We start from the raw sequence: 22,943 nt of genomic DNA, 5'->3' as shown, positions 1-22,943 counted from the left end.
GTGCTTAGCTTGCACAAGGTCCTGGGTTCAATCCCCAGCACTTCTGTTGAAACAAGTAAGTAAACACCTAATTACCCCCAAAAAACAAAGTCTAATTAAAAAAAAAAAAGAAGACCAGGCCGTGTCGCCCCTGCTTCGGAGGCCAGACCCCCTGCCTGCGGGCCCGCCTTGTGCACAGTGCTCCCTGCTCACAACCTGGTCGGGCCCAGGGCCTCTGCACTGCCGGCCCCCACCTGGGCCCCCTCCCCCACCCACGGCTCGAGCTGGGCGGCGCCCCCAGCAGCGCCCCCAGCAGGTCGGGGCTCACCTACTCGAGCTCCTTTGGATGGGTTCCTTCCGCTCTTTCTCCCCACCCCCACGAGAGCCCTCGGGGGCAGACTGGCGATTACGGGTCAGCCGGTACACAGCAGGCGCCCACTCACGAAGGAGGGGGGGGAGGGGGCACACTTGGGCAGTCGTCCCCAGGTGCATCCTCCACCAAGCTGGCCCCGCGGCCCCCGGCCCCGCTGGTGAACCCCTCCTCACATCATCAGGCGCTGGGAGGCAAGCCCAGGATGACTCAGCAGGGGCGGCTGCTGCCCAGGTGGGCCAGAGCTCGTCCCTAGGGCCCGCTGGCCCCACTCACAGAACCGCCCGTGGCCACAGGGGGAGGTGGGGTGGGGGATGCACCGGGGCGGCAGCCCACGCCTCCCCAGCCCCTCTCCTCATGCCCACTCTGCACTGGGGAACCTGAGCTGGGAGGAGGCACCGTGCACCTGAGGACCAGGTCTCAGTCTCGCCCGGGGCAGACTTCAGTAACCGTCCTCTTCCACCTCCACCGAGAGGCCCACAGCTGCCAGCAGGGAGCCTGAGGCCCAGGCTCAGCGCCTGGCTAGAGACCCAGGGGGCAAGGACCAGGCGGGACAGACAGATGGATGAAGTCGGAGTGACAGTGGGGCTGCAGGAGGAGGTGACGTGGGGTGGAGGACCAGGAGTCGGGAACCTTGCGTGTCTCCACTCCCAGCAGGGGGGTGGGGATGGGGCCATGTGATCTGGTCACCAGCTGTGGGGGGCAACGGGGGCTCCTGGGACTCAGACCCCCCACAGCACAGCGTGGGGAGGTCAGGGCCAACTGAGAGTTTGGCCTTGGGATTTCGGCCACGTCAATCCATTTTGCAGCCACGCCTGAGCACCTTCTGCATGTTAAAGCCTACGCTGGGTGCTGGGGACACCGCAGTGTGCCTGAGAGCCCCAGAAGCCCCTTGGGAGCCCCAGGCCAGCAAGGGGGACAGGAGAAGTCACACACAGGAGGGGAGGTGGGGAGGAGCAGGCCTCTCCGCTGCAGGACGGGTCAGGGCAGGCTCGCTGGCCGCTGCACACAGCAGGGGCTTAATCAATGTCTGTGAGGTCTCCTGGCGCACCTGCTGGCTGGGCCACCCCCGCCGGGCGCAGGGCCACGCGGCCCTTTCATTTCCCGTCAGCGCTCCAGGGCCGCGGGGGCCCCACTGGGCCCGCAGGAAATTGGGGAAGTGATTCTGGGCAGGGCAGAAACATCTGCCCGCGTGGCCACCAACCCACCGCCCGCCCTCCCGGGCCACCAACCCACACGTGTCCCCTCTCTGAAAAGACACAGCACCTCCACCCACGCCCCAGATATTAATAAAAGTTCCAGAAACGAGTCACGGAGCCTGACCACGAAGCTGACGATGAAAGGCGCTGCTTCCTGGATTTCCGGGTTAGTGGTTCCAGGGAAGTGCCCTTCTCTCCAGGTCGTGTGACCAGGGCCCCCGGGGCCTCAGTCTTCCCATCTGTGAAGGGGACAGGGATGCACCTGAAGCGTCCAGGATGGGGATGAGGGATCACGTGGAGCAGACTGTGCAGGGAGGAGAGTCCGGCTCCGAGAAGATGCGGGGGCACCGAGCAGGGCAGCAGAAGGAGCCACCTTGGTGGCAGCCCCATGTCACAGCTGGGGACACCAGCAGCTCAGGCCTGGAGGACACATCCAGGATGCGGAGCAAGGGAGAGAAACTTCTAGGAAGGCAGTTGCCCCGTGGTGGCACGCAAATGACATGCAAACCGGGGTGGGTGGCCTCCAGTCCGCCTGGGAGCCCCCGACCCATCAGCCTGGCTCTGAGCAGACCGCTGTCTGCACGGGAGCCCATTTCACAGAGGTGCTGAGAGAAGGCTGCGCAGCCAGCCTGGAGCCCAGGGCCAGCCCCTCGGAGCCTCTGGGACGACTCAGGGCCTTGCAGGGCTGCAGGAAGAGGGGTCCTGTTCAAGAGCGCCTGCCGCTGAGGGCCCCAGGCAAATGCTTTGGGGCCAGAGAGCCGAAGACCCAGAATCTTCTCCCTCCCTGCCCCCACCCCAGTTATGAGCCCAGAGCTCCACGCTGCTCTCAGGGCATTTCCTACGAGGGTCCCAGGCCCCTGCAAGCCGAACATGACAGCCTCACTACCACTCAGCCGCTGGCTTGGAGTGGCGAGGGGTCCGAGCCCTGCACCCAGGGCTCAGCACCGGGAATTAAAAATCCCGCCGTGGGGTTTCCTCTGAAGGGAAGCAACCCTGTTTCCCTGCAGAAGAGCTGCGGGCAGCCCCGAAAACGCTGGGAGGGACTTTCCTAGCGGTGAGGCTGTTCTGAAAGGTCTACCTGGTCAGGGAGTGAGGTCCCAGCCCAGGTTCTCCGAAGGGAAATGCAACAGCATTAGGGAGCAGGAGGCCAAGTGGTCCCCGCTGAGAGTGCGGGAAGGAAGGGGGCTGCCTCCCGCCCAGGAGTCAAGAGGAAGGGGCCTCGAAGGGTTCAGGGAGGAGCCTTGGTGAGACCCCAGGCCAAGGGCAGGAGAACAGAGTCCACCCCGTGGTGGCCAGCAGGCTCACAGGGCCCTCAAGCCTAGCCTCGACTGCAGGACAGGGACTCCGCTCCCCAGGGGCAACTGCTCCAGTGAACAGAGTGGGGCTGAGATCCAAGCTGGGCGGCCCCCCCATCCTGGGCAGGCAGAGCCGGGGCCCCACACGCCCACCCTGCTCCACCAGGACCCTGGTGGCAGCCAAACACCAGCTCAAATGCTGACCCCATCTTACAGACAAGAAGGCCAACATCTGCACCCCAGCGTGGCTGTCCCGCCCACGGCGACGGCACCGAGAAAGAATAACCCCAGAGGTGCCCACAGACCCCACTGCCTGTCCTGTCCAAGAACCAGGTTCTCGGTCAGCGAGGGCGTGGACCAGCCGGGGGGGGGGGACAGGGAGGGGCCGGGCAGGGTGCCAGCTGTGGCAGGGCCAGCCGCCAGGCTGCGGGAGGGCGGCAGCGGTGCCCACGCTCGCCGTCCATTGGGCACTCGCTGGGGCCACTCCTGGGAGAAGAGCAGCTGAGGAGTGATTACGGGCTGATGGGAGGATGGAGGGTGAAGAAAAACGGGGAAGGAGAAAGACAGAGACAGAGACACATGAGGGAGAGAGAAACCAGAGACCCAGGGACAGAGGGACGCGTCCGGGTTCCGGGCCTGGCTCCCCAAGGGCGAGGCGGGGTGGCCTGGAGGTTCACGCTGGTTCCAGCCTCCAGCAGAGGACCCAGGCCCAGCCTGAGTCCCCGGTGGGGGAGAACTTAGCGGGCTCGTCAGAAAAGAGGGGAGAGAACAGGAGGCTCTGGTCTGCAGCTGGCAGCCCCTCGGGCTGGGGGTGCCCCCAGGGCAGGGGGGTCTCACAAGCCCAGAATATCCACATTGGAAGATACTAGTTCAACACCCCTACCGAAGGCGGGGGTTTGAGGGAGTGCTGTTGCAGGGCAGAGGCCGGGGCGGTCACGGGGACCCCCAGAGACCCCTCACGGGGCAGAAAGGGAAGGTTACGGAGCACCAAGGCCCACAGCCACTCCTGGTCACTCCAGCCTGGACAGAGATGCTGGACCCCCCCATGGACACTAGCAGGACTCACCCCCACCCTGAGGGAAACCCAAGCCCCACTCAGATGTGCCCCACGGCCCCCCACCTACTCCACGGCCCCACATGCACACCTACATGGCCGGCGCACAGACCCTCCCACCCGTCTAGACGCCCCCCCCCCCTCACAGTCCCTCTCGATGTGCCCACGGCCCTGCCACCTGGCATGGTCTCCTGGCACAGATGGACACGCCCGTCCAGCCAGACACAGACACACAGACAGACACACCCTCACCCGCTGGCTCGCAGATAATAGCTCCAGACAGCCTCGGCCGCCCCGCCCAGACGGCCGGCCGGGGCTAGTAAGGAGCAGGCGCTCCGTACTCGCTGTGGGAGGAACACACACACACACACACACACACACACACACACACACACACACACACACACACACACACTTGAGGTTTCCTACACACACACACACACACACACACACTTGAGGTTTCCTACATCCCGTGCCCACTGAGCAGGGGTTCATTCCCTCCCAGTTCTGGAGCCCAGACGTCCGGAACCCAGGGGTCGCCGGGCCACACTCCCTCCGGAGGCTCCAGGGGAGGGTCCTTCCTGCCTCTTCCAGCTTCTGGGGCCCCAGGCATCCCTGGGCTTGTGGCCCCATCAACCCAGTTTGCCTCCACTGTCACATGGTTCTCTCCCTGTCTCTGTGTGTCCCTTGCCTTTTCCTAAGGACACCAGTCACTAGATTCAGGGCCACCTCCTTCCACTGTGACCTGGCCTTCACTGCGTCACACCTGCAAGGACTCCATTTCCAAATAAGGTTCCATTCTAAGGACCTGCGCGGACGTGAGTCTGGGGGACACCATTTGCCCCGACAGACTTCTTCCTGGAACGGGCGGTTTCATTTGCCTCTTCCTCATCGTCGGGAAGGCAGGGGTCCCTGCGGCCGCCAGCCTGCAGGGCTAGCAGTCGGTGTTGGCTCTGTGCCCTCCCCACCCCCACCGCTCAGCCCCACGGGACCCCCACCAGCCCTGACCGAGGGGCAGAGCTGCGGCCAGCGCTGGGGCCTTCAGTAGGCAGACTGGTTACCGTTTAACCCTGTGACCCCCAACTGTCCTCTGGCAGAGCGCAGCCGGGTGAGCAGAGAAGGGCGGTCCACCCAGCCCCCGCACATGCCCACCCAAGGCCCGCGCCCCCAGCTGCTCCCCAGCAGCGGACAGCCTTTGCAAACGGGGGCGCTGGGCCTTCCAGAGGGCCTGGGAAGCCCCTCCAAGTCACCGCGGGAGGTGCTGGCTCAGGATCAGAAGACTCAGCAGGTTGAGGGGTCTTTGCATCCAGCAGGGAAACTGAGGCACAGAGTGGGCGAGCCCTGCCTGCCGTACCTTGGTGGCATCCCTGGATCAGAGAGGGTGTGCCCCTGCCTAAAACCACACAGCACGTGAGGGAAGGAGGGGATGGGACTCAGTGGGGGCACCCCTGCAGCCCCTGGGGCTCTGGTCACACCCTGCAGCTCCTGGGGCTACGTCAGCAAGGCAGCTTGGAGCCTACACGGGCAGGTGCAGGCGGCTGACTTGTGCCTGGGCTGGCCGACTCAAACCACTGACTTGGGGGGGAACGTGGCTGATGGCTAATGGGCCCCACTGCCACCTCACACTTCCTGGGACACGGGGTCAGTGGGGCCAGCGGTGCGCACGCAAGGCTCACACGGCGGAGCACTGGGAGCCCGGCCATACACGTGCGCTCATACACGTGTGCTCACAGACCCCACCACGCACACAGCTGCACGCAAACTAAACAGCCATGGGAGACGGTGGCCCACCACCTGTCACATACAGGCACATGGGACATGCCTGGCGCTGGGCCAACACATCTGGGGTACACGAGCCCAGGACACGTCCATGCAGATTGGGGCCACGGCACAGGGTGTGCACGCGGACAGACCCAACACTCCAGACACAGGGACACACATGGCGCTGGAGCTGACAGCTGCCCATAAAGATGCCGCAGATGGGCCACGTGGCCATGGAATGTACATGTGCACACACGGGACAGTCGCGACCCCCAGACCCCCTGCCCTGCAAACTCAGACCCTGCCACACACAGAGCCCCCCCCCCGAGACAGGGCCCCCCCAGCCCAAAGGGACCCCACGTAACCACCAGGTCCCCACATGTGCCCGGACGCCCTGGTCAGCAGGCTGGACCCCACGTGCTCACCCGCACCCATCCCCGCCTGGCAGAGAATGTTGGGCACCACTCCCTCTCTCTGGCAGCTGCGTGTGTTATTAGAAAGCGTGGGGAGGGGCCGGGCGCTTGGCAGCGGCCACCAGGGTGGGGAGCAGCGGTGGGCGTGGGGCCAGGCCGCAGTGGTGGTGACCCCATGGCGGTGACCGGGCGGCTGGGCGGCGGCGCCGGGGCCAGATAAGGTTCTTCCGGCTGAGTCAGTGTGGCTCCCTGGGCTGGCACGGGCAGGGGCACGGTGCCAGGGGCTGGCAGGCGGGCACCTTCCCCGCGCCCGCCATGGCCCAGCTGGCTCCATGCCAGCAGCCGCAGCTGCTTTGATGAGGCGGGCGCTGCCCCAGGCGGCTGGGCCGGCCTCCCGAGGGGCTTCCCAGCACTCGTCCCGCCCCCAAGCTCGGGGCCCAGGGATCCCGCCGCCCCAGGATGACACCCGGCACCCGAGGGACCCAGGGCCTGGCCCCAGGCCCACCCTGTCCCCAACACACCGGATAACGGTGCTGGGCTCACCTGACCTCCAGCCTGTGCCCAGGGTGTGCCTTCTGCCCTGAACATGCTCCTCCGCCGAGAAGCTCTCACCTTCCCCCCGGCCCGGCAGGCCCAGCTGCAGCACTGGCCTCTTCCGCTCCTGCCTGGAGCATGGGCCCTGGAAGGGCTCCCCCAGCATCTCTCTCCCTCGCCCACTCTAAAAGCCCTGCTAAGGCCCCCCATGAGCCCACCTTTGGTTTGCCCAGATGTTCTGTTCACCCCTCCCCCTCCCACTTTACGTCCCAGCCACACTGTTCCAAGGCACGGACCCTAACCCCTCTCTGTCCATCTGGCCAACTCTCAGATATCCTGCAAAGCCCCAGCTCCAAATTCCACTCCTCAGGGCAGCCTTTCCCCTAAGCCAGCCCTGACAGGGCTGGAGTGCCTGGGTCCACTCCTGGCTCCCCAGCCTCCGGGGGCTCCCACGCAGGATGAAGAAAACACCTGCCACCTCCTCCCCAAGCCCTGGCAAGGCCAGCTCCCAACCCCCACACCACACAACCCCAAGCAGCCCTCATGAGCCCGGAGATGTTCACTGTGGTGCTCAAGTTTACAACAGGGGAACAGGAAAACAGAACAATGTGCTGGTTTGGGCCCCACAAGGAAACTGCAGCACTAAAAAGGCAACTCAGAACTCAGATAAAACAGACGGACACAGGGCGAAAGTCACGTGGAAAAGTGGCAGGACAGCAGGGTCCAGCTCGGAGCCCGCAGCCCCCGAGTGGTCACACCTGGACAGCCGTCAGCCCCACTTCTGTGTAAACGGGCAGAGAAAGGCCCGGAGACACCACGGCCGATGCCGGCCGGGGCGGGGTGGGGGCCTTTGGGCCTCAGGCCTCCCTGGAACCCCCACAAGAATGGTGCCAAGTGTTCTTCTGGAATCAAAAAAGGACTTTAAAAATGTTCCTGGTGGAAATGTTGCTGCGATACTCCAGGCTCCGAAGACCAGACTTAGAGGTAATCGCCAAAAAGAAGAAAAAAAAAAGGACATAGTGTGTTTTCCGTAGTCAATAAAATTCTAAGTGAGCTGAAAGGACCAGAAAAAAAATGTGACCCCAGCCTCGTGCTGAGGACACATCTGAGGCCCCTGGTTTCAGTCCAAGTTGCTGGAGCCTGTCTCTGGGGTACAGAAGGACTCCCATGGGAATTCACTGGGCCCCAGGAGGAGGGGAGGGGCCTGGGTGGGGTCCACGGCGAGGGTGGGGCAGCCTCTCAGGGCTCACTGGTGGCCCTTCCTGCCTGAAGGCCTGTGTATGTCTAGGCCCCAGGTCCCGAGGCCCTGATGTGGGTCCCTGGACCAAATGTCTCCATTTCAGATGAGGAAACTGAGGCTCAGAGCGCCATCCAGGTCCCCCCAGACCCATAGCCAGTGGGCCCCTGGACGTGCAGCCTGCTATGCCCCCAGTGTACCCGGGGGTCAAATCCCAACTCTGACACCTGCCCTGTGTGACTGTGAGCGAGTGGCTTGCCCACTCTGCGCTTTGGTTTCCTCATCCGCACAGTGGGGGCAGTAGGAGTGCCCTCCCCCCCGCCGTGGGACCAAGTAAGGGTACGTGAGACTCAGAAGAAGCTCAACCCGCTGCCTGTGCACATTTAGGCGACAAACAACAGCTAGGTTTGTCATCCCTACACCTCTTGAGCTCATTTACAAGTTGTGCTGAGCAGACATGACCTTGGAAAGTGGGGAGTGGGGGGGAATATCCCAACATTTAATGCAAATCAAAACCACAGTGAGATAGCGCACCACCCCCACCGGACGGCTGGAGTCAGAGTCATAACCACAAGTGCCAGTGGCGACGTGGAGAAACTGGAACCCTTGTGTGGCTGCTGGGGATACAAAATGCAGCTGCCGCCGTGAACGACCGCAGCTCCCAGTGGGTTAAATGCAGAGTTCCCGTGTGACGCAGCAGCCCCCCTCCTGGGTACACACATTTGTGTAAAACTCGTACACACGTGTTCATGGCAGCCAAAGGAAGAAACAACCCAAGTGTCCATTGGTGGACGAGTGGATAAATACAACGTGGTATACGCACATCTAATGGAATATGGGGGAGGGTACAGCTCAGTGGGAGCATGTGCTCAGCATGCACAAGGTCCTGGGTTCAATCCCCAGTACCTCCTCTAAAAATAAGTAAACCTAATTACCTCCCTTCCCCACCAAAAAAGAAAAAAACAAAACAAAACAAAACCCGAACGGAATATTACTCAGCCACGAAAAGGAGAGCAGCCCTGACACCCGTTCCCACGTGGACATACCCTGAGAACACGGTGCTCAGTGAGAGAAGCAGACACAGAAGACAGACACATGGACTCCCCACAGCGTGTGAGTCCATGGATGTGAAACGTCCAGAACAGGCCAGTCCACAGGGGTGAACAGTGGGTTCCTGGCTGCTGGGCTGGGGGAGGGGACGAGGGTAGCAGCTAAAGGGGGCATTTTGGAAGGTTTATCTTTGAAGAGATGGAAACATCCTAAGGTTGCCCGTGGTGATGCCCTACAGCCCTGTGAATGTACTAAAACCACTGACTTGCATCTTCAGTGGGGGAATCGTGCTCTGTGACTTTTACGTCGATGAAACTGTCAACGGAAGTCCCAGCGTTCACGTGCGTTGTGGAGACTGAGGATTCAAACCCTTAAAAGTGGCTGACAAGCTGTTATTCAGCGTCTGCCGGCTTAAAATTCCTCGGTGGTACTCTCGAGAGCCCAGGCGCAGCCCTGCTAGTGACCCGAAGCCACCGGGATATCACCAAATGCCACATGTGACCGCAGCAGACTGAGATCCTGATCACCATGCGCGACACACGGACCCAGGACAGCAGCGGCCAACTCCGCACACGCCCCTGGGGCCCCACAGCAGCGCTGCTCCCAGCTTTCAAGGGAAGATTCCATGGCCATGAGCCTGAAGCTCCTGGCCCCTCCCCAGCCTGGCTGCCCCCCAGACCCCGTCGCCGATGGCGTAATTTCACGGCTGTCGAGGGTTTTTTGGGCGGAAGTCAGCCCCAGGCCCTGCCAAGACCAGGGAGGAAGAGGCAGAGGTGGTGCCAAGCAGGAGGCTGGCTGGCCTGGCTGCCACGTGCCAGGAAGGGGGTGGGGCAGGCGCCAGAGTCAACATGGCCCCGACATCTGCTGGGCCGGCTGGGCCCGGGCCACTGTTGACACTGGCTGCACAGGTGCCTGGCCAGCTGGGCTGGAGGGCAGCGCTGGCTGCTGGACCTGTCACAAACGGACAGGAAGAAGATCCCAGCACCGCAAGGCAGCCCCTCACCTGACCATAACCTCCCTCAGCCCTCACCGTCTTGGAATCCAGGACCATTCCCTTTGGGACCCAGCCTGGCGGCGTCTGGCCTCCACACACAAGCCAAGCTGCGTCCTACCTCAGGGCCTTTGCACGGGCCATTTCCTCTGCCAGCTACACCATCATTCCTCCGTGTAGTGCCTGGCACCTCCTACGAGACTAGGCCCAAACGCCATATCCTGAGGGGCCTTACCCGCCTCCCCAGCTGGGTGCCCAGCCACATCTCGACCCCCTACCCCACCACGACCACCTTGACCTTCCTATCCATTTGCTTACCAACTGTCCCTGCCCCACAGCAGGGGAGCCGGGCAGCTAGCGGGGACTCCATAGGCACGAGTCTGACTGTGTGACACGGGTCCCCTGACTTCCTCTGGCCTCAATTTCCCCATCCACAAATCGACCCTGGGCATCAGCAGGGCGTGATCATCACGTCCCAGACAAGAAGGACGATGGCTCCCGGAGGCCCCTTGTTCTGGACACGCTGAGGGGGTTGTGAAGTCAGGGCACCTGACCCCTGGACTCTGCCCCGCTGGCCATCTGAAATCCGCCTCCCACCAGCACTGGGCCCCGTGGCTGGGGCTGCTGGGTGGGGCCAGGGCTGCTGGTCAACCTCCAACCCCACAAGGGCTCTGGTCTGGCCATGACCCTATGAGGTGGCGGGTGTCTATCCAGCTCTGGCCCCCCAGCCTGGGGCTGCCCAAGAGAGAGATTCAGGGCAGATGGCAAAAACCCAGTGAATCCATAAACATAATTCGCCCGTAAGGTTCCGGTCTGCGTCATTTTGACCCTGAAGAACGTCAAGAAGCCCAGTTCTGGGAAACCCGCCCCCCCTTGCCTTGCCAGTGTTTTCTCATCTACAGGCCAGATGACAACAGCCCAGCCACGAGGGGCTCCTTGGGAAGGGGAGGGAAACTGAGGCAGGGAGCTGGGCAGCCCTTAATCCAGGGTACCAGCTCAGGCTGGTGTCCACCCACAGGGGCAGAGCCTCCCAGGCTGAAGGGTGCGGCTGGCCACGCCCTAAGGAGGTGACGTCTGCTGTGTGTCACTCCACCTCCGGCACCACCACGGTGCCAGGACCCAGCGGGAAGCTGGGGCCCCACCTAGCCCGAGATGCCTGGGCAGGAGATTAACCCTCCTTCCCATTCCTTGAAGCTGACCTCCTGCCCCCAGGCCTCTGTCCTGGCCATGCCCACCCCAGGGCACCATCTCCTCCTGCCTAGATATCTCCTATTGCCCCCGTCAGCCTCTGGGCGGTCCCCTTCACGCCGTGCGTCCACTTTCCAGTCCTGCACTTTACCTGAGTTCCGCTGGGGTCCCGGTGCCCTTTCCCCAAGTGAGGCTGACAGCAGAGGCCCCACACGGTGGCCCAGCCTCCTGCGCCCTCCGGAGGGTCCCACTGCCCATTCTGCACACCAGCACGGGGAGGGGGGTGACCCAAGGCTGCACACGGTCACCTCCCGGCTCCCATGCACCCCAGATGAGGCTCAGGCGCCAGGCCGGGGAGGCCAGGTCCCCACCGTCCACTCTCAGAGGTCGGGGCAGGGCCCAGCTGGCCTCAGGCTGGAACACAAGCCCAGCCGGCCGCCCTGGCCGCCATCTGGTTTCCATCTGCCCGGCCCAACTTCAAAGGATCGGCTGCCTGGCCACTTCCTCTGCCCTGGCCGCCCGCGGGGAAGGCACCCGGGCGCCCGCTTCCTCCCCACCCCTCCAGAGCCCCAGGGAGCCACCATCCGCGGGGCTGTCCGCACTGACATGGCCACCCTTGTCTCAGCCCAACCTCCACAGCCGCAGCCCGGAGAGACCAGCCTCCACACAATGACAAGGCCTCTGGCCCCGCGTCCCTGAGCCCCGGCCGCTGCCGCGGGCCTCACCACGACCCACAAGGGGCCCCGGCCAGTCACACGGCCTGAGGAGAGGCCATTTCCCCATCGGGTGCTGGCGCAGACACCCAAACTCCACCGCCCACCTTGTGTCCTCACGTATCCACACATCCGCGCACCTAATGGCCGGCCCCGCCCACCCACAGGATACAATCTCCCTTGTGGCTCCTACAGGATCCCCAGAGCCCAGCCCGCAGCCAGCAAATGCCCTGCTGTCCTGGGCCAGTTAGAAGGACCCCAGCAGCAACCTCGTGCCCCCATTTTGACGCACAGCCCACCTGCTTGAACTGCTCCTCGTACGTCCAGTCCCCATGGTCAGGCGGCTGCAGCTGGGGCGCTATGTGGGCAGCCCCTCCGGGGTGGGCCGGGCCAGCCCCCGGGCGCTCCTGGCTGCCCAGTGCTCTCGGCCCGCCATCGCCGCGGAAGGCCTGGAGCGGCTGGGCCTTGCGGGGGAACAGGGCTGTGGGGCCGAGGCCAGCAGAGCCAGGGGGCCCAAGCCCCTCCTCCTCCCCGTAGTCCTCGTCCTCCTCGTCCTCCTCCTCGTCCCCGAGATCTTCCTCCAGCTCCTCCTCCTCGTCTTCCCATTTTGGCTTCCTGGGGCGGACACAGGGTTAGGGGGTTAGGGGAGGAGGCCCCAGCTCACCCCTCCAGCCTGTTTCCCTCTCTGGGCATGGGAGAGCAGCCCCCACCTGCTCTGGCGGCCGAGAAGGCCTGTGAGCATGACCTGTTTAGGGCCTGAGACACATTGCTCTTGTTCCCAGTTAGCCCAGAACAACTAGAGGTGACCCTTTGGCAGATACCCCAGCCCCCCGGCCCAACTGCTAAGCCCAAATCCCCTTCCCTGACCACACTGCAGAGGCTTCCTCACTGGGTCTCCAAAATGTTGACCCAGTTCCTGCCTCGGGGCCTTTGCTCAGGCTGTTCCCTCCACCAGGCATGCGGTTCCCTGCTCCCCCCTTGCCCTCCCTGGGGGCTGTCACTGGGGCAGGGAGACCTCCCCTCACCATTCCTGAAAGCTGAGCCTACCCCTAGCCACCCCCTCCAAGACCCCTGCTTTATATTCTTGCTGGCCTCAGCCTCAGCCTGCTTCCTCGCGCATTAAGTGTCTGCCGAGAAGGACCCCACCAGGGTCTCAGTAGCACCAGCTCGGGGCGTGCATCAGACCTGGTGGGATGCATCCGTGAGCCAATCAATGCCCACTCTGTGAAGGTTCCTAATCTGTCCCAGGCAGGCGACAGGGGCCGCTGGCCACACGCAGCTAGTTCCGTTTAAGTTGAAATAAAGCTACAAAGGCAGATCCCTGGCCACACCGGCCACATTTCAAATGCTTGTCAGCCATGGAACACAGGTGGCTCCCACCCCGGGTGGTGCAGATGGAGAAAGGTCCCTAGTCACCCAGAAAGCTCTAAAGGATGGACGCTCTTGGTGGTCAGCAGGACAGGGGTTTTGTCCCTCCTCTGTCGCTGTATCCCCAGGGGTCAGAGCGGCCTGGCACCCAGCAAGTGCTCATTAAACGCTCATTCAGGGTGAACCCCAGAAACCCCAACTCACAGGTCATCGTCGGAGCCTGTGTCCTCGAAGTGTCCATCGTCTTCAGGAAGTCCCACCGCCTCCCTGCCTCGGCCAGGCGGGCCGGGTGAGCCGGGTGCCCCCTCCTGGGCAGCATCCTCGTCCTCCGAGCCGGCGGGCCCATCCTCGGAGCCGCTGGGGCTGGGCGCGTGTCCGAGGCCGGCAGCCGCAGCCCGCATGGCGGCCAGTGCGGCCATCTGTGCCCGCTGCATTCGTGCGTTGTCGGGCTCTCTGTCCTCGTCCGGGGCGGCCCGGGTGCGGGCCGGGGGGCCAGCCGGGGGCTCAGGCGGCGGTGGCTGTGGCTGCCGGGCCTCCAGCTCCTGGCGTGCCCGCTGCTGCCGCTGCAGGAGCGTCTCCATCACGGCCTGCAGCTTCATGGCCCTGCGGGCCGGGCCGCCCCGGGCACCAGGGGTGGGCGGCGGGGGCGGCCCCTGTGGGGAGGGGGCCCGGCCGCACTGCAGTGTGGGGGCCGCGGGGGAGCCGGGGCAGTGCAGGGTGGCGGGGGGCAGGGGCGAGGGCCGCCGGACTCAGGCTGAGGGGTGGCGGGGCATGCCAGCGGCAGGCGGGCACTGCCTCCTCACACAGGGCACCCAGGGGCAGCGGCTGGTGTGTGGCTCATTCACGTGTTTGCAGAAACCTGGGGGGACAAGAGAGACCGTCAGACCACCCCTGGGCTCCTCAGCCCCATCCTCCCCACTGAAGTCAGACCCCCAAAGCCTCTTGGAAAATCCCTTCCATCCATGTCCACCAGGGTGCAAACCCGGAGGCCTCCCCTGGAGGTGGAGGAGCATGCTCTCCCCATCCGCCCCCTCTCTGTCCACCCTCCAGTGGCCTGGGAAGTGGGGTCACCCCACTCTGGGCTCCTGAGGGTCTTGAGAGGGAGCCCACCAGTCTGGGCCACACAGAAACACACAGTCGTGGAGGAAGACTTGGATTATGGTTTCATAAACAGAGCAGGGGAACAGGGCGCTTCTGGCCTCTGATTGGCTACCAGGGACCAGAGTCCAGGTGCATTCTGGGTTCTGGTTCTGAGTTCTGGGTGCTGCTCGTGGCCGTGCTGGGTGCAGCCCGGTCCGGGGAGTGCCAGGCACCTTCCTTTCTCACAGGCACGCTGGCTGCCCGAGACGCACTTGCTGTTTATGGGCTCTGAGCTGCAGCCCCCACTCAGGCTCTCATCCCATCCCTAAACCTCAACTTCGCTAGACCTCAGTTTCCCCATCGGCACAGTGGTGCCCTAAAAGGCGCGCCCACCTCCCTGTGCCCAAGCAGGATGAAGCGAGTCTATGATGGCACAGACGGGGGGAGGGGCGGGCACAGCAAGCACCACACTGGTGTTGAGGAAGGAGGGACAGATGGCCCCTGGTTCACCGACGAGGAAAGCAGGCTGGGAGGGGACCCCCTGGAGGACACACAGCAGGTTCCGGGCAGGGCTGGGATTCGAACCCAGGGCTGGGTGACATCAGAGCCTCCCACACAGCCCCCACGTGCTCTCTGCAGGGAGTTCCCCTGCCCTTTGGGACCCCAGGTGAGGCCGATGTCCCAGAATGCAATGCACTCTGCCCCTAGCCTAGGGTCCCCTTGGACCCCAGCCAACCCTTGCTGCCAAGGCCTCGGGTGGGCTCTGGGCATGGACATCCCAGAGCCTGGCACAGCGGGGCACAACAAAGGACAGGAGGATGACGCAGGTCCTGTCCCGGCCCCCCACCCAAGCCCAGGCCACACCTCCAGCCGCCCAGGCCGCCAATAAAACAGACCAGGCAGAACCCAACAGGTCTGGCAGTGACACCCCAGATGGTACATCACTGGGACAGTGGGGGCAGCAGGGGAGTCCAGAAGCCACCCCTAACCCAGCAAATGAATCCCCTAAGGATCTTGAACAGCTCCTGGAGCACAGGGGGCCCACACACAGGAAGGGGCTGACACAGTGGGTGCTGGCTGCTAGAGGCTCCTGGTAGCTGGCTGACACTGACCAGCCTGGCCACCCTCCCAACCCCTCCCCTGACCTGCTAAGAGAAAGAAGCCTGACCCCACCCTGGGGAGACCCTTCCAGCCTTCCCAGTCACAGGAGGGGCCCTTTCCCCAGTCCTTGGGGCTTCCAGCAGGATGGGTGAAAGGACGGTGGGGGATGCAGGTGAGCGGCCCCTGTGGGAAAGTGGGCAGGGACCTGTCCTGGGAGGGCCTCAGGATCCAACAGGGGCAGGGGTCCCAGGGCACAAAGGCCCTCTCCGAGGCCACAGCGCTGGAGAGTGACCAGGCTAGCCTGTCCTTAGAAGCAGCAGAATAGCACCCAGCCCCCACCCCCCAGGGGCAGGCGGTCACCCCCAGCCCCAGCCCCAGCCCCAAGAAGTGCTGAGGGGACATTTCTCACCCAGTGTCTAGTCTGGTCTGCCGCCCCTCCCCCACCTTTGACAACTTCAAGATGAGTCCCCCCTCCCCACGGAAACGCTCTGGGCAACGCCCCCCTCTTTGGGGGGCAGAAGGAAGAGGCCAGAGGAAGCCACTCCCCCCACGCCATCCCCCTCCCCAGGCCTGCTGGGTTTAATGACCCTTCCGGGTCCACGGTGGGGGAGGGGAGCAGGGCAGGCCTCCACGCTGGGGCTGGTGGAGGGGGCAGGTGGGAACCCTAGAGCCCCCTGGGCCCGGGCAGGACCCCCCATGGCCGCCATTAACCCTAAGCGGGTGACGCCCGCCCCCCTCCAGACCCCTCCCCCCAGGAGCCCTTTGTCCTCGGCCCTACCCCCACTTTATGACAACCCCAGGGGAGAGGCAACCCCTGGCAGGGACTAGGGGGGATGGGGGTGCTGGGTGGTCGTTGGGACCTGGCTGGAGGGGCGGGGAGGAATCTGGGGCCACACCCTCCCCCCCAATGCCTCCCGGGGAGAGAGAGGTCACCCGCTCAGCCCAGGGCTTGCAAAACACGGTTATTTAAAGAGTTGTGCAAGGCTGGGGCCCGCGGGTGGCGAAAGGGGGCCCTCACTCCACCAAAGGAAGAGAAGGGGGAGGGCGGGGCAGAAACCTGGGGAGGGGGCTAGCAGAGTCCAGCGGGGGCGGTCTGGAGGAAGTGAGAAAAGAAACACTTAAGAAGAGAAGAAATAAGAAGACAGAAACCCCAGTCCGATTTCAAAGGCTTCTTGGAAAGCGGCAGATTTGCATGGTGGGGGGGCAAACCCTCCAGGCCGGGCCACTAAAAACGGAAGATTATTGACAAACCGGCCGCCCAGGTCCGCCGAACGTTGGAATTGACCAACGCGCGCTCCCCGCGCTTCCTGCGCCCGCTTTTGTGTCTGGGGGGCACTGAACGGGACAGGGGGGCCTTTTCCCGAGGATCCTCACCAGAGAGCCAGGGCTCAGGCCGAGCCCACCCCGGGACGGAGTCACGATGGTGTTCCCTCCAGGGGCCCCTTTCTGCCCCAGAACCGACACTTTATAAATAAACCATCCAAGCTGGGGAGGGTCGCCACGGAACTGCCCTCCCCACCCGGCGCTCCCACTCCCCTTGGGGATCCCAAATGAAACATCTAATTTCAGGGAGGAAAAAAATGAAATAACCCAGAGCTTAGCCCCCCGCGCGCGCATAGAGACCATTTCCTTCCGCTGGAGGGTGGGGGCGCGCACTCGCGACCCCCGATCACCCCCGGACCCGCCTGGGTGCAATCTGGTAGGGGGTGAGGTCTTCAAGGGGGACGCAGAGAAAAACACCCCAACTCTGACCCACTGGGACCGCCTTCCCGGCCCTGGACCCCCACCCACGTCCCTGACCAACTTTGGGGACACCCCCTCATTGGCTTCCAGGGCGCACGGCACCCACCCGGGACAGAACCCGCGATTTGAAAGGCCGGCCCACCCCTCGCCCCAGCCTCACCGCGCAGGGCCCGCTCGGGGGGCGCAGGGCCCGCTCGTGGGGCGCATGCCCCACGCCTGGCGTCCGGCCCTGCCCCGGCCGCGCCTGGCCTCCGGCCCGGGCCGCAAGCTGCGCGCTACTGGCTCCCGGCCACCGCCGGGTTTGTGCCGCGCGCCGACTCACCAAGACGCCGGCCGAGTCCGCGTCTACACCCCCCACGGACCCGATTGGTAAAAGTCTCCCCGCGCGCGGCCTCCCCCGCCCCTCCCCTCCCCCCCCCGACCGGCGCGCTCACCGCCCCGCAGACAAATCACCGGGTGACAAATCGCTCTCAGATGCAAATACCTCGCCGGTGATTCAGCACCGCGGCCCAGGATGCGGGGAGGGGTCTCGCGAGGCCCCCTCCCCCTTCCCGGACGCCCCCTCGCCCCCGGAGTTCAGTCCGACGATGCACGACTAGCTCAGGGGTGTTGGGGAGGGGGAGAGAGTGGACGGAAATTTTCAGGTCGCGGCCCCTTTAAAGGATAATAAATAATAAAAGGGAAGGGGAACCGGGACGCGGAATGCCCCGCCCCCTATCTAGGGACGGTGGGCAAAGTGCGCGCCGTGGCCGGGAGCGCACAGGGCGCCTAGGGTGCGGGCGGGGTTGGGAGCGACCTGGGCTGGGGGAGGGGAAGAGATTGGGCCTCCGCGTGGAAGGTCTTAGGGGATCCGAGCCTGGTCGGAGACCCCTTCGCCATCTTACTGAGCACCTAGTATGGACCTCCTGGGCTCGGAGTTTCACCCCTGCCCCTTAGGCTGAAGAACCCGCCGGAGTGACTTTACCCCCTAGAGCAGTGCCTCTGTTTCCAAGTCTGTAAAATGGGGATTAGAGACCTGGTAAAGTAAGGATTTGCGGTGATGGGAAAAGAGAGCGGGGCGGGGTCGGAGAGAGGGAACTGAGGTCCCGCGATGGGGGCGCTGCACAATGGGGGGGGGGTGGCGGAGCGCGGCTGCCAGGAGAGGGGCACGGCCTTGGCAAAGTCGTAGGGGTGGGCGAGTGCGTCCTGGATCCCCCCAGAGGGCACGTCGCGAAATCGTGATGACCCCTACCCCCCGACAGTCACCACCTCTTGGGAACCTGATAACCCACACCGTCTAAGAGGAGAAACGAGGTTATCACCTTGGTAATAATAGTTCAACAGTAATTTCCATATTCTGAGCCCTTGGTTGCCCCACCATATGCCCAACGCATGAGGCTCACCTCTTGGTGTAGCAGAGACTCTCCATTTCTGAGAGTGGGAAACTGAGGCCTGGCATAGGTTAAGGTTAAGGGGAATGTGGGGGTGGGCATGTGAACTCAAGTAGGAGGTCTCAGCCCCTCAGGCCACTGCTGGGAGCTAATCGCAAGGGCCCAGGCTCCAGCCCAGATAAGAGTCAAGTGGGAGCTTGGAGGGCAGGCAGAGGCCACCCAGAGGGCCCCAACTTCTGGAAGGACTGGAGTCCCTGAACTTGAGTTGGGGGGGTTGTGTACAGCCCCCCCCCACACACAGAGCACAGCGCTGCTATTTTCTGGGGGTCCTCCCTCCCCACCCCACATCATCCCCCTCAATTGCAGGCTAGCTCTCTGGGAGATTCACAAGCCCAAGGGACAAGGCGGTGGGTGGGGGTGCTGTCCCCTGAGCCAGGGCCAGAGCTCTGCCTGCCCTTTTAAGAAACCCAGCATCCCAGCCCCTGGGCTGTGTGGAGCCTAATGGCAGCAGATGGCAGGGCAACCTCCACCATGAGGCTATTAAACGCCCAACACCACCAGAGGGGCCCAGACATCTGCCCCAAGGTGTGGAGCTGGAGGAGGGAAGCCACCCCTGAAGGGCCAGGCCCCAGATCAGTTACAAAGTGCAAGAAAGCCCCCTCCCCACCAAAGAGACAGATCAGAATACAACCCCTTCCCCATCCTGGGCAGGTTCATGGGCCTCCCTGTGTAAAGTGGGTCAATATTAATTTACTTCTTCTACAGTAGTTTTGAGGATTACATTCCCCCCTGTTCTCAGGGCAGGGGACAGGGAGGGAGGATCTCCTGAAGGGCAGGAGGGGTGCTGCCCCTGCCCCCATTTCCCAGAGGGCAGTGGTTGTCTCTGAGCAGTTGGGTGCAACTTCCCCAGAGGTGCCTGGCCCAGGAGGGTGAGGGGCTGCTGGATTCCCAGCTGACTCTGGTGAGGGGGGGATCCTATTTTTAGCTCAGAGAGGGAGCTGGGAATTGATACCAGACTTGCTGGCTCAACCAGGCATGGGCAGCAGGCCCAGGTTCCACCTGGCCCTGGCTGGGTGATGTTAGGTTAGGGTAGTAGACCCCTCTCTGGTCTCTGTTTCCCAAGCTGGGAAATGGGTGCAGCAACCCCAGCCTTATGTTTCCTGTCCAGTATGGCTTGCGGGGCCCCTGTAAAAACCAACCCTATCCTCACTGAGCCCCACAGTCAGTCATTCATCCTCCCCCGCCACTCAGAGCTGAGGGGCATCTACTTAAAAGTTCACCCAGATCCCAAACTGCCCACCTTCCCACATAGATTCCTCCTCAAGCATATTCCCATCTCGGGGCCTTTGCACTGGCCATTCCTGCTGCCTGGAGTGCCCTTCCTCAGGTTTTCCCATTCAAACAGGAGCCTCAGCTCAGTGTTAGGGGAGCCCCCATCACATCACCCTGTTGTATGTTCATCAGGGCACTCCCATGACACCACAGCTGTGTTTATTTACCCACTCAGCCTTGATCTGGGCTGCCTGCGCCTCCAGTCCTGAGGCAGGGTCTGACACACAGTAGGTGTGCCAGTCACACTGGGTCAGGGAATGAATTCATGTGTCTCTTCTCTCCTCATCCCACAGGATTTCTGGTGTCTGTCTACACAGAGGTGGAGGACAACTTGAACTAGTCAGCATCTCAATCTCAAAGGGCAAAAAAAGCCTGGAGGGGTTGCTGGGCCCAGCCTGAAACCATCGACGCCCTTCTCCTATCACCCACACCTGGCCCCTGGGTAAGCCAGGGTCTATGAAAATGTAATTTTAACTTCTTTTAAAATGAGAAGAGTAGGGGGGCGATAGCTCAGTGGTAGAGCAGCATCTGCTCAGCAAGCATGAGGTCCTGGGTTCAATCCCGAGTACCTCTATGAAAATAAGTAAGTAAGTAAATTAACCTAAGTGCCCCCAAATCAAAAGCAAACTAAAAAAACAAACACAAATAAACAAATAAAATATTATTTAAAAAAAGAAGAAAGCGAGTCTGACTATAAGAAATATGTATTAATCATTTTAGCCTAAATTAATTCGTCTTTATACCAACGCAGCTGCAAAAATACAGTTTTAAATATTTTTTCATAGAAGAGGCCCAGGAGACATTCATAATGCGGCTCTGCTTGGCCCACTTCACAGCGAGAAACCTTTGAGCCCAGGGGTCCAGGTTGGGGAACCCATGAGTGGCTCCCCCTTAGGCGCTAGGGTTCCTTTGTGGGGTCGACCCAGGGGAGCGAGCGCCCTCCGCGGGGTGCGCGCGCCACCTGCCGGGCACCTGCAGGTTGCAGCCGGGGGCGGGGCGGCCCCGTCACGCGGTGGCTTCCGCCGAGGCCCGTGAGGGGGCGCCGTGTCCCTGAAACCGACTGTCCCGGGTCAGAAAGCAGAGGCCCGCCGAGCCTTTTCTGCAGCTCTTTTGAATCCCCGGGAGAGTTTCTAGACGAAATAGAGAACTTACACTTACGTTAGAATTTCACATCAACAACGAATCACTTTAAGTATAGCCTAAATTCTGCACAGGACAGAATTATACTAAAATTTGTTTCATTGCTTTTCTGAGGTTGAAATTAACCCCTCTCCGACCCACCCAGACACGCCCCCCCGGGAGAGGGGACTGATCCCCACGCTGTGGCTTCGGATCCCACCCTCACCGCACCCCCTCCCAGGTCGGCTATACCGGCGTATGCTTGGTCCTGGCGCCGCCAAAATGTTAGAATAGTCATAGGAGTGAGATAATAAATGGAAACAAATCTTCACATACCTTGGACCCTGTCACTCCTTGCTTAGAGGCCTCCCATGGCTCCTACCCCGTCTCAGGAAAGACCCAACTCACCCCGATGCTTGCATGGCCCCACCACCTCTGTTCTCACCTCTCATCTTCCCTCCTCACCCTGCTCCAGCCCCACCTGCCTCCTAGCTATTCCTTAAATCCAGCTGACAAATCCTACCTCAGGGCCTTTGCGCTGGCTGTACCCTCTATCTGGTGTGCTCTTCCCACCTCTGAGTTCAATTCACATTTCCTGGACTCACCTCCTCCAGGAAGCCTTCCTGGAATTACCCCCACCAAGGTCAGCCTCCCAGTTACAAAGGTAATACATGTTTCCCTTGTAACCCTTTTTTACTGCTGTCACTTTGCCTTTGCATCCCTCTAGGGGGTTTGCCACTTACTGGCGCCTTCACAGACAGGGGCTCTGTACCGGAAGGGGGCTGGGCGGCTGCCTTCCAGACAGAAGGGGCTCTAAAAATAATGCACAGGAATGGACTTGAGGACAAACGAAGGGGATGCACTAGCTCTGCAGTTTGGAAACGATTCCTCTTCCTGGATGTCCCCTTCAACCCATTCATTTCCCTTTTAAAAACCTTTTCCTTGCAAGATGATTGTACATTCTCATGCGGAGATATCTCCCTCCTGCCCTTCACCAGGCTTCTCCCAACAGTGACATTTTGCAAAGCTGCAGTACAACACTGAAACCTGGGTTTCTGAATGGATGCCACCCAACCATGTATCCAGATTCCCCCAGTTCGCTTGCACTCGCGTGTGTGAGTTCAGTCCTCCGCAACTCCACCACCTGCATGGGCTCACGTTCCCACTGCAGTCCAGGAGCAGAGCGGCTCCATCACGAGGGTCTGTCCTGCTGTCCCCTCCCAGTCAGTCCCTACCCAGGCCATCACCTCTGCCCTCCATTCCCATATTTTTGCCCCCTTGAGGATGTTACGTGGCTGGAACCACACATCACGCCTTTAGGAATTTCCTCCTAGGCTCAGCAAGACCCGTGGAGCCCCACCCTGGGGCCTGCATGGGCTGGCAGTGTGCCCACAGCTGAGTGCTGCCTAGTGGGTGTGGATGGACCACGGTTTACTGACTATTCACCTGTCCTGGTCGTTTCCAGTTGGGGTTATCACAAATAAAGCTGCTGCGATCCCATGTGTACAAATTTCTGTGTGAACTGAAGTCTTCCTGTCTCTGAGACATGAGCCCGAGCGTCCCTCTTTAACTTTTTTTTAAAATTCTGTTTATCACAGAGAAATCCTACTCCTCACTCTGCACACACGGTCTCTTTTGATCGGTCCCACTCTGTGCTGAACCCTGGAGACCACTTCAGATACACACCCAGCAGATACAGCACAAGGGTATCAGAGCTGAGATAGAACAGCACTGGGCCCCGATGAGGCGCCTGACACAGCCTGGAGGGGTCCAGGAGGGCTTCCCAGAGAAGGAGGCAGCTGAGCTGAGACTTGATGGATGAGCGAGGGTGTGCTTGGTACAACAGAGGGACCTGCACGTGCAAAGGCCAAGAAGTAGAAAGGGTGGTAGCAGTTCAGGAAGCCACAGGGAGACTGAGTGTGGGGGATGGGAAGAGGAGAGGGAGGGAGGGGCGGGGCCTGTGGGCAAAGGGAACTTTACCTCATGTTCAGTCCCACCCAGGCCATGGCTGGGAGACCAGAGCAAGCAAGCTTCAGACCAGTCTCA

At 62.1% G+C, this 22,943-nt stretch overlaps 1 protein-coding gene across 3 annotated transcripts in view; it reads right to left on the bottom strand.

The window, feature by feature from the left end:
• ARID3A (AT-rich interaction domain 3A) overlaps window positions 1-17,721 on the bottom strand; it is a 34,507-nt gene extending 16,786 nt beyond the window's left edge. The window contains exons 1-3 of one of the 3 annotated variants that reach the window (XM_064479620.1): window positions 17,561-17,721; window positions 13,357-14,011; window positions 12,084-12,399 (exon numbers count right to left, since the gene is read on the bottom strand). In XM_064479620.1, coding sequence (XP_064335690.1) covers window positions 12,084-12,399; window positions 13,357-13,751 — 711 coding nt within the window. In that variant the 5' untranslated portion in view covers window positions 13,752-14,011; window positions 17,561-17,721. Of the gene's footprint in view, window positions 1-12,083; window positions 12,400-13,356; window positions 14,012-17,236; window positions 17,378-17,398; window positions 17,458-17,560 lie in introns of those variants that run through there. The other 2 variants (XM_064479621.1, XM_064479619.1) reach the window with 2 other exon arrangements.
• Window positions 17,722-22,943: the final 5,222 nt, after the last annotated feature.

Source organism: Camelus dromedarius, chromosome 27, assembly GCF_036321535.1.
Source record: "Camelus dromedarius isolate mCamDro1 chromosome 27, mCamDro1.pat, whole genome shotgun sequence".
Lineage (NCBI taxonomy): Eukaryota > Metazoa > Chordata > Mammalia > Artiodactyla > Camelidae > Camelus > Camelus dromedarius.
This window is presented reverse-complemented; position numbering and strand designations above follow the sequence as displayed.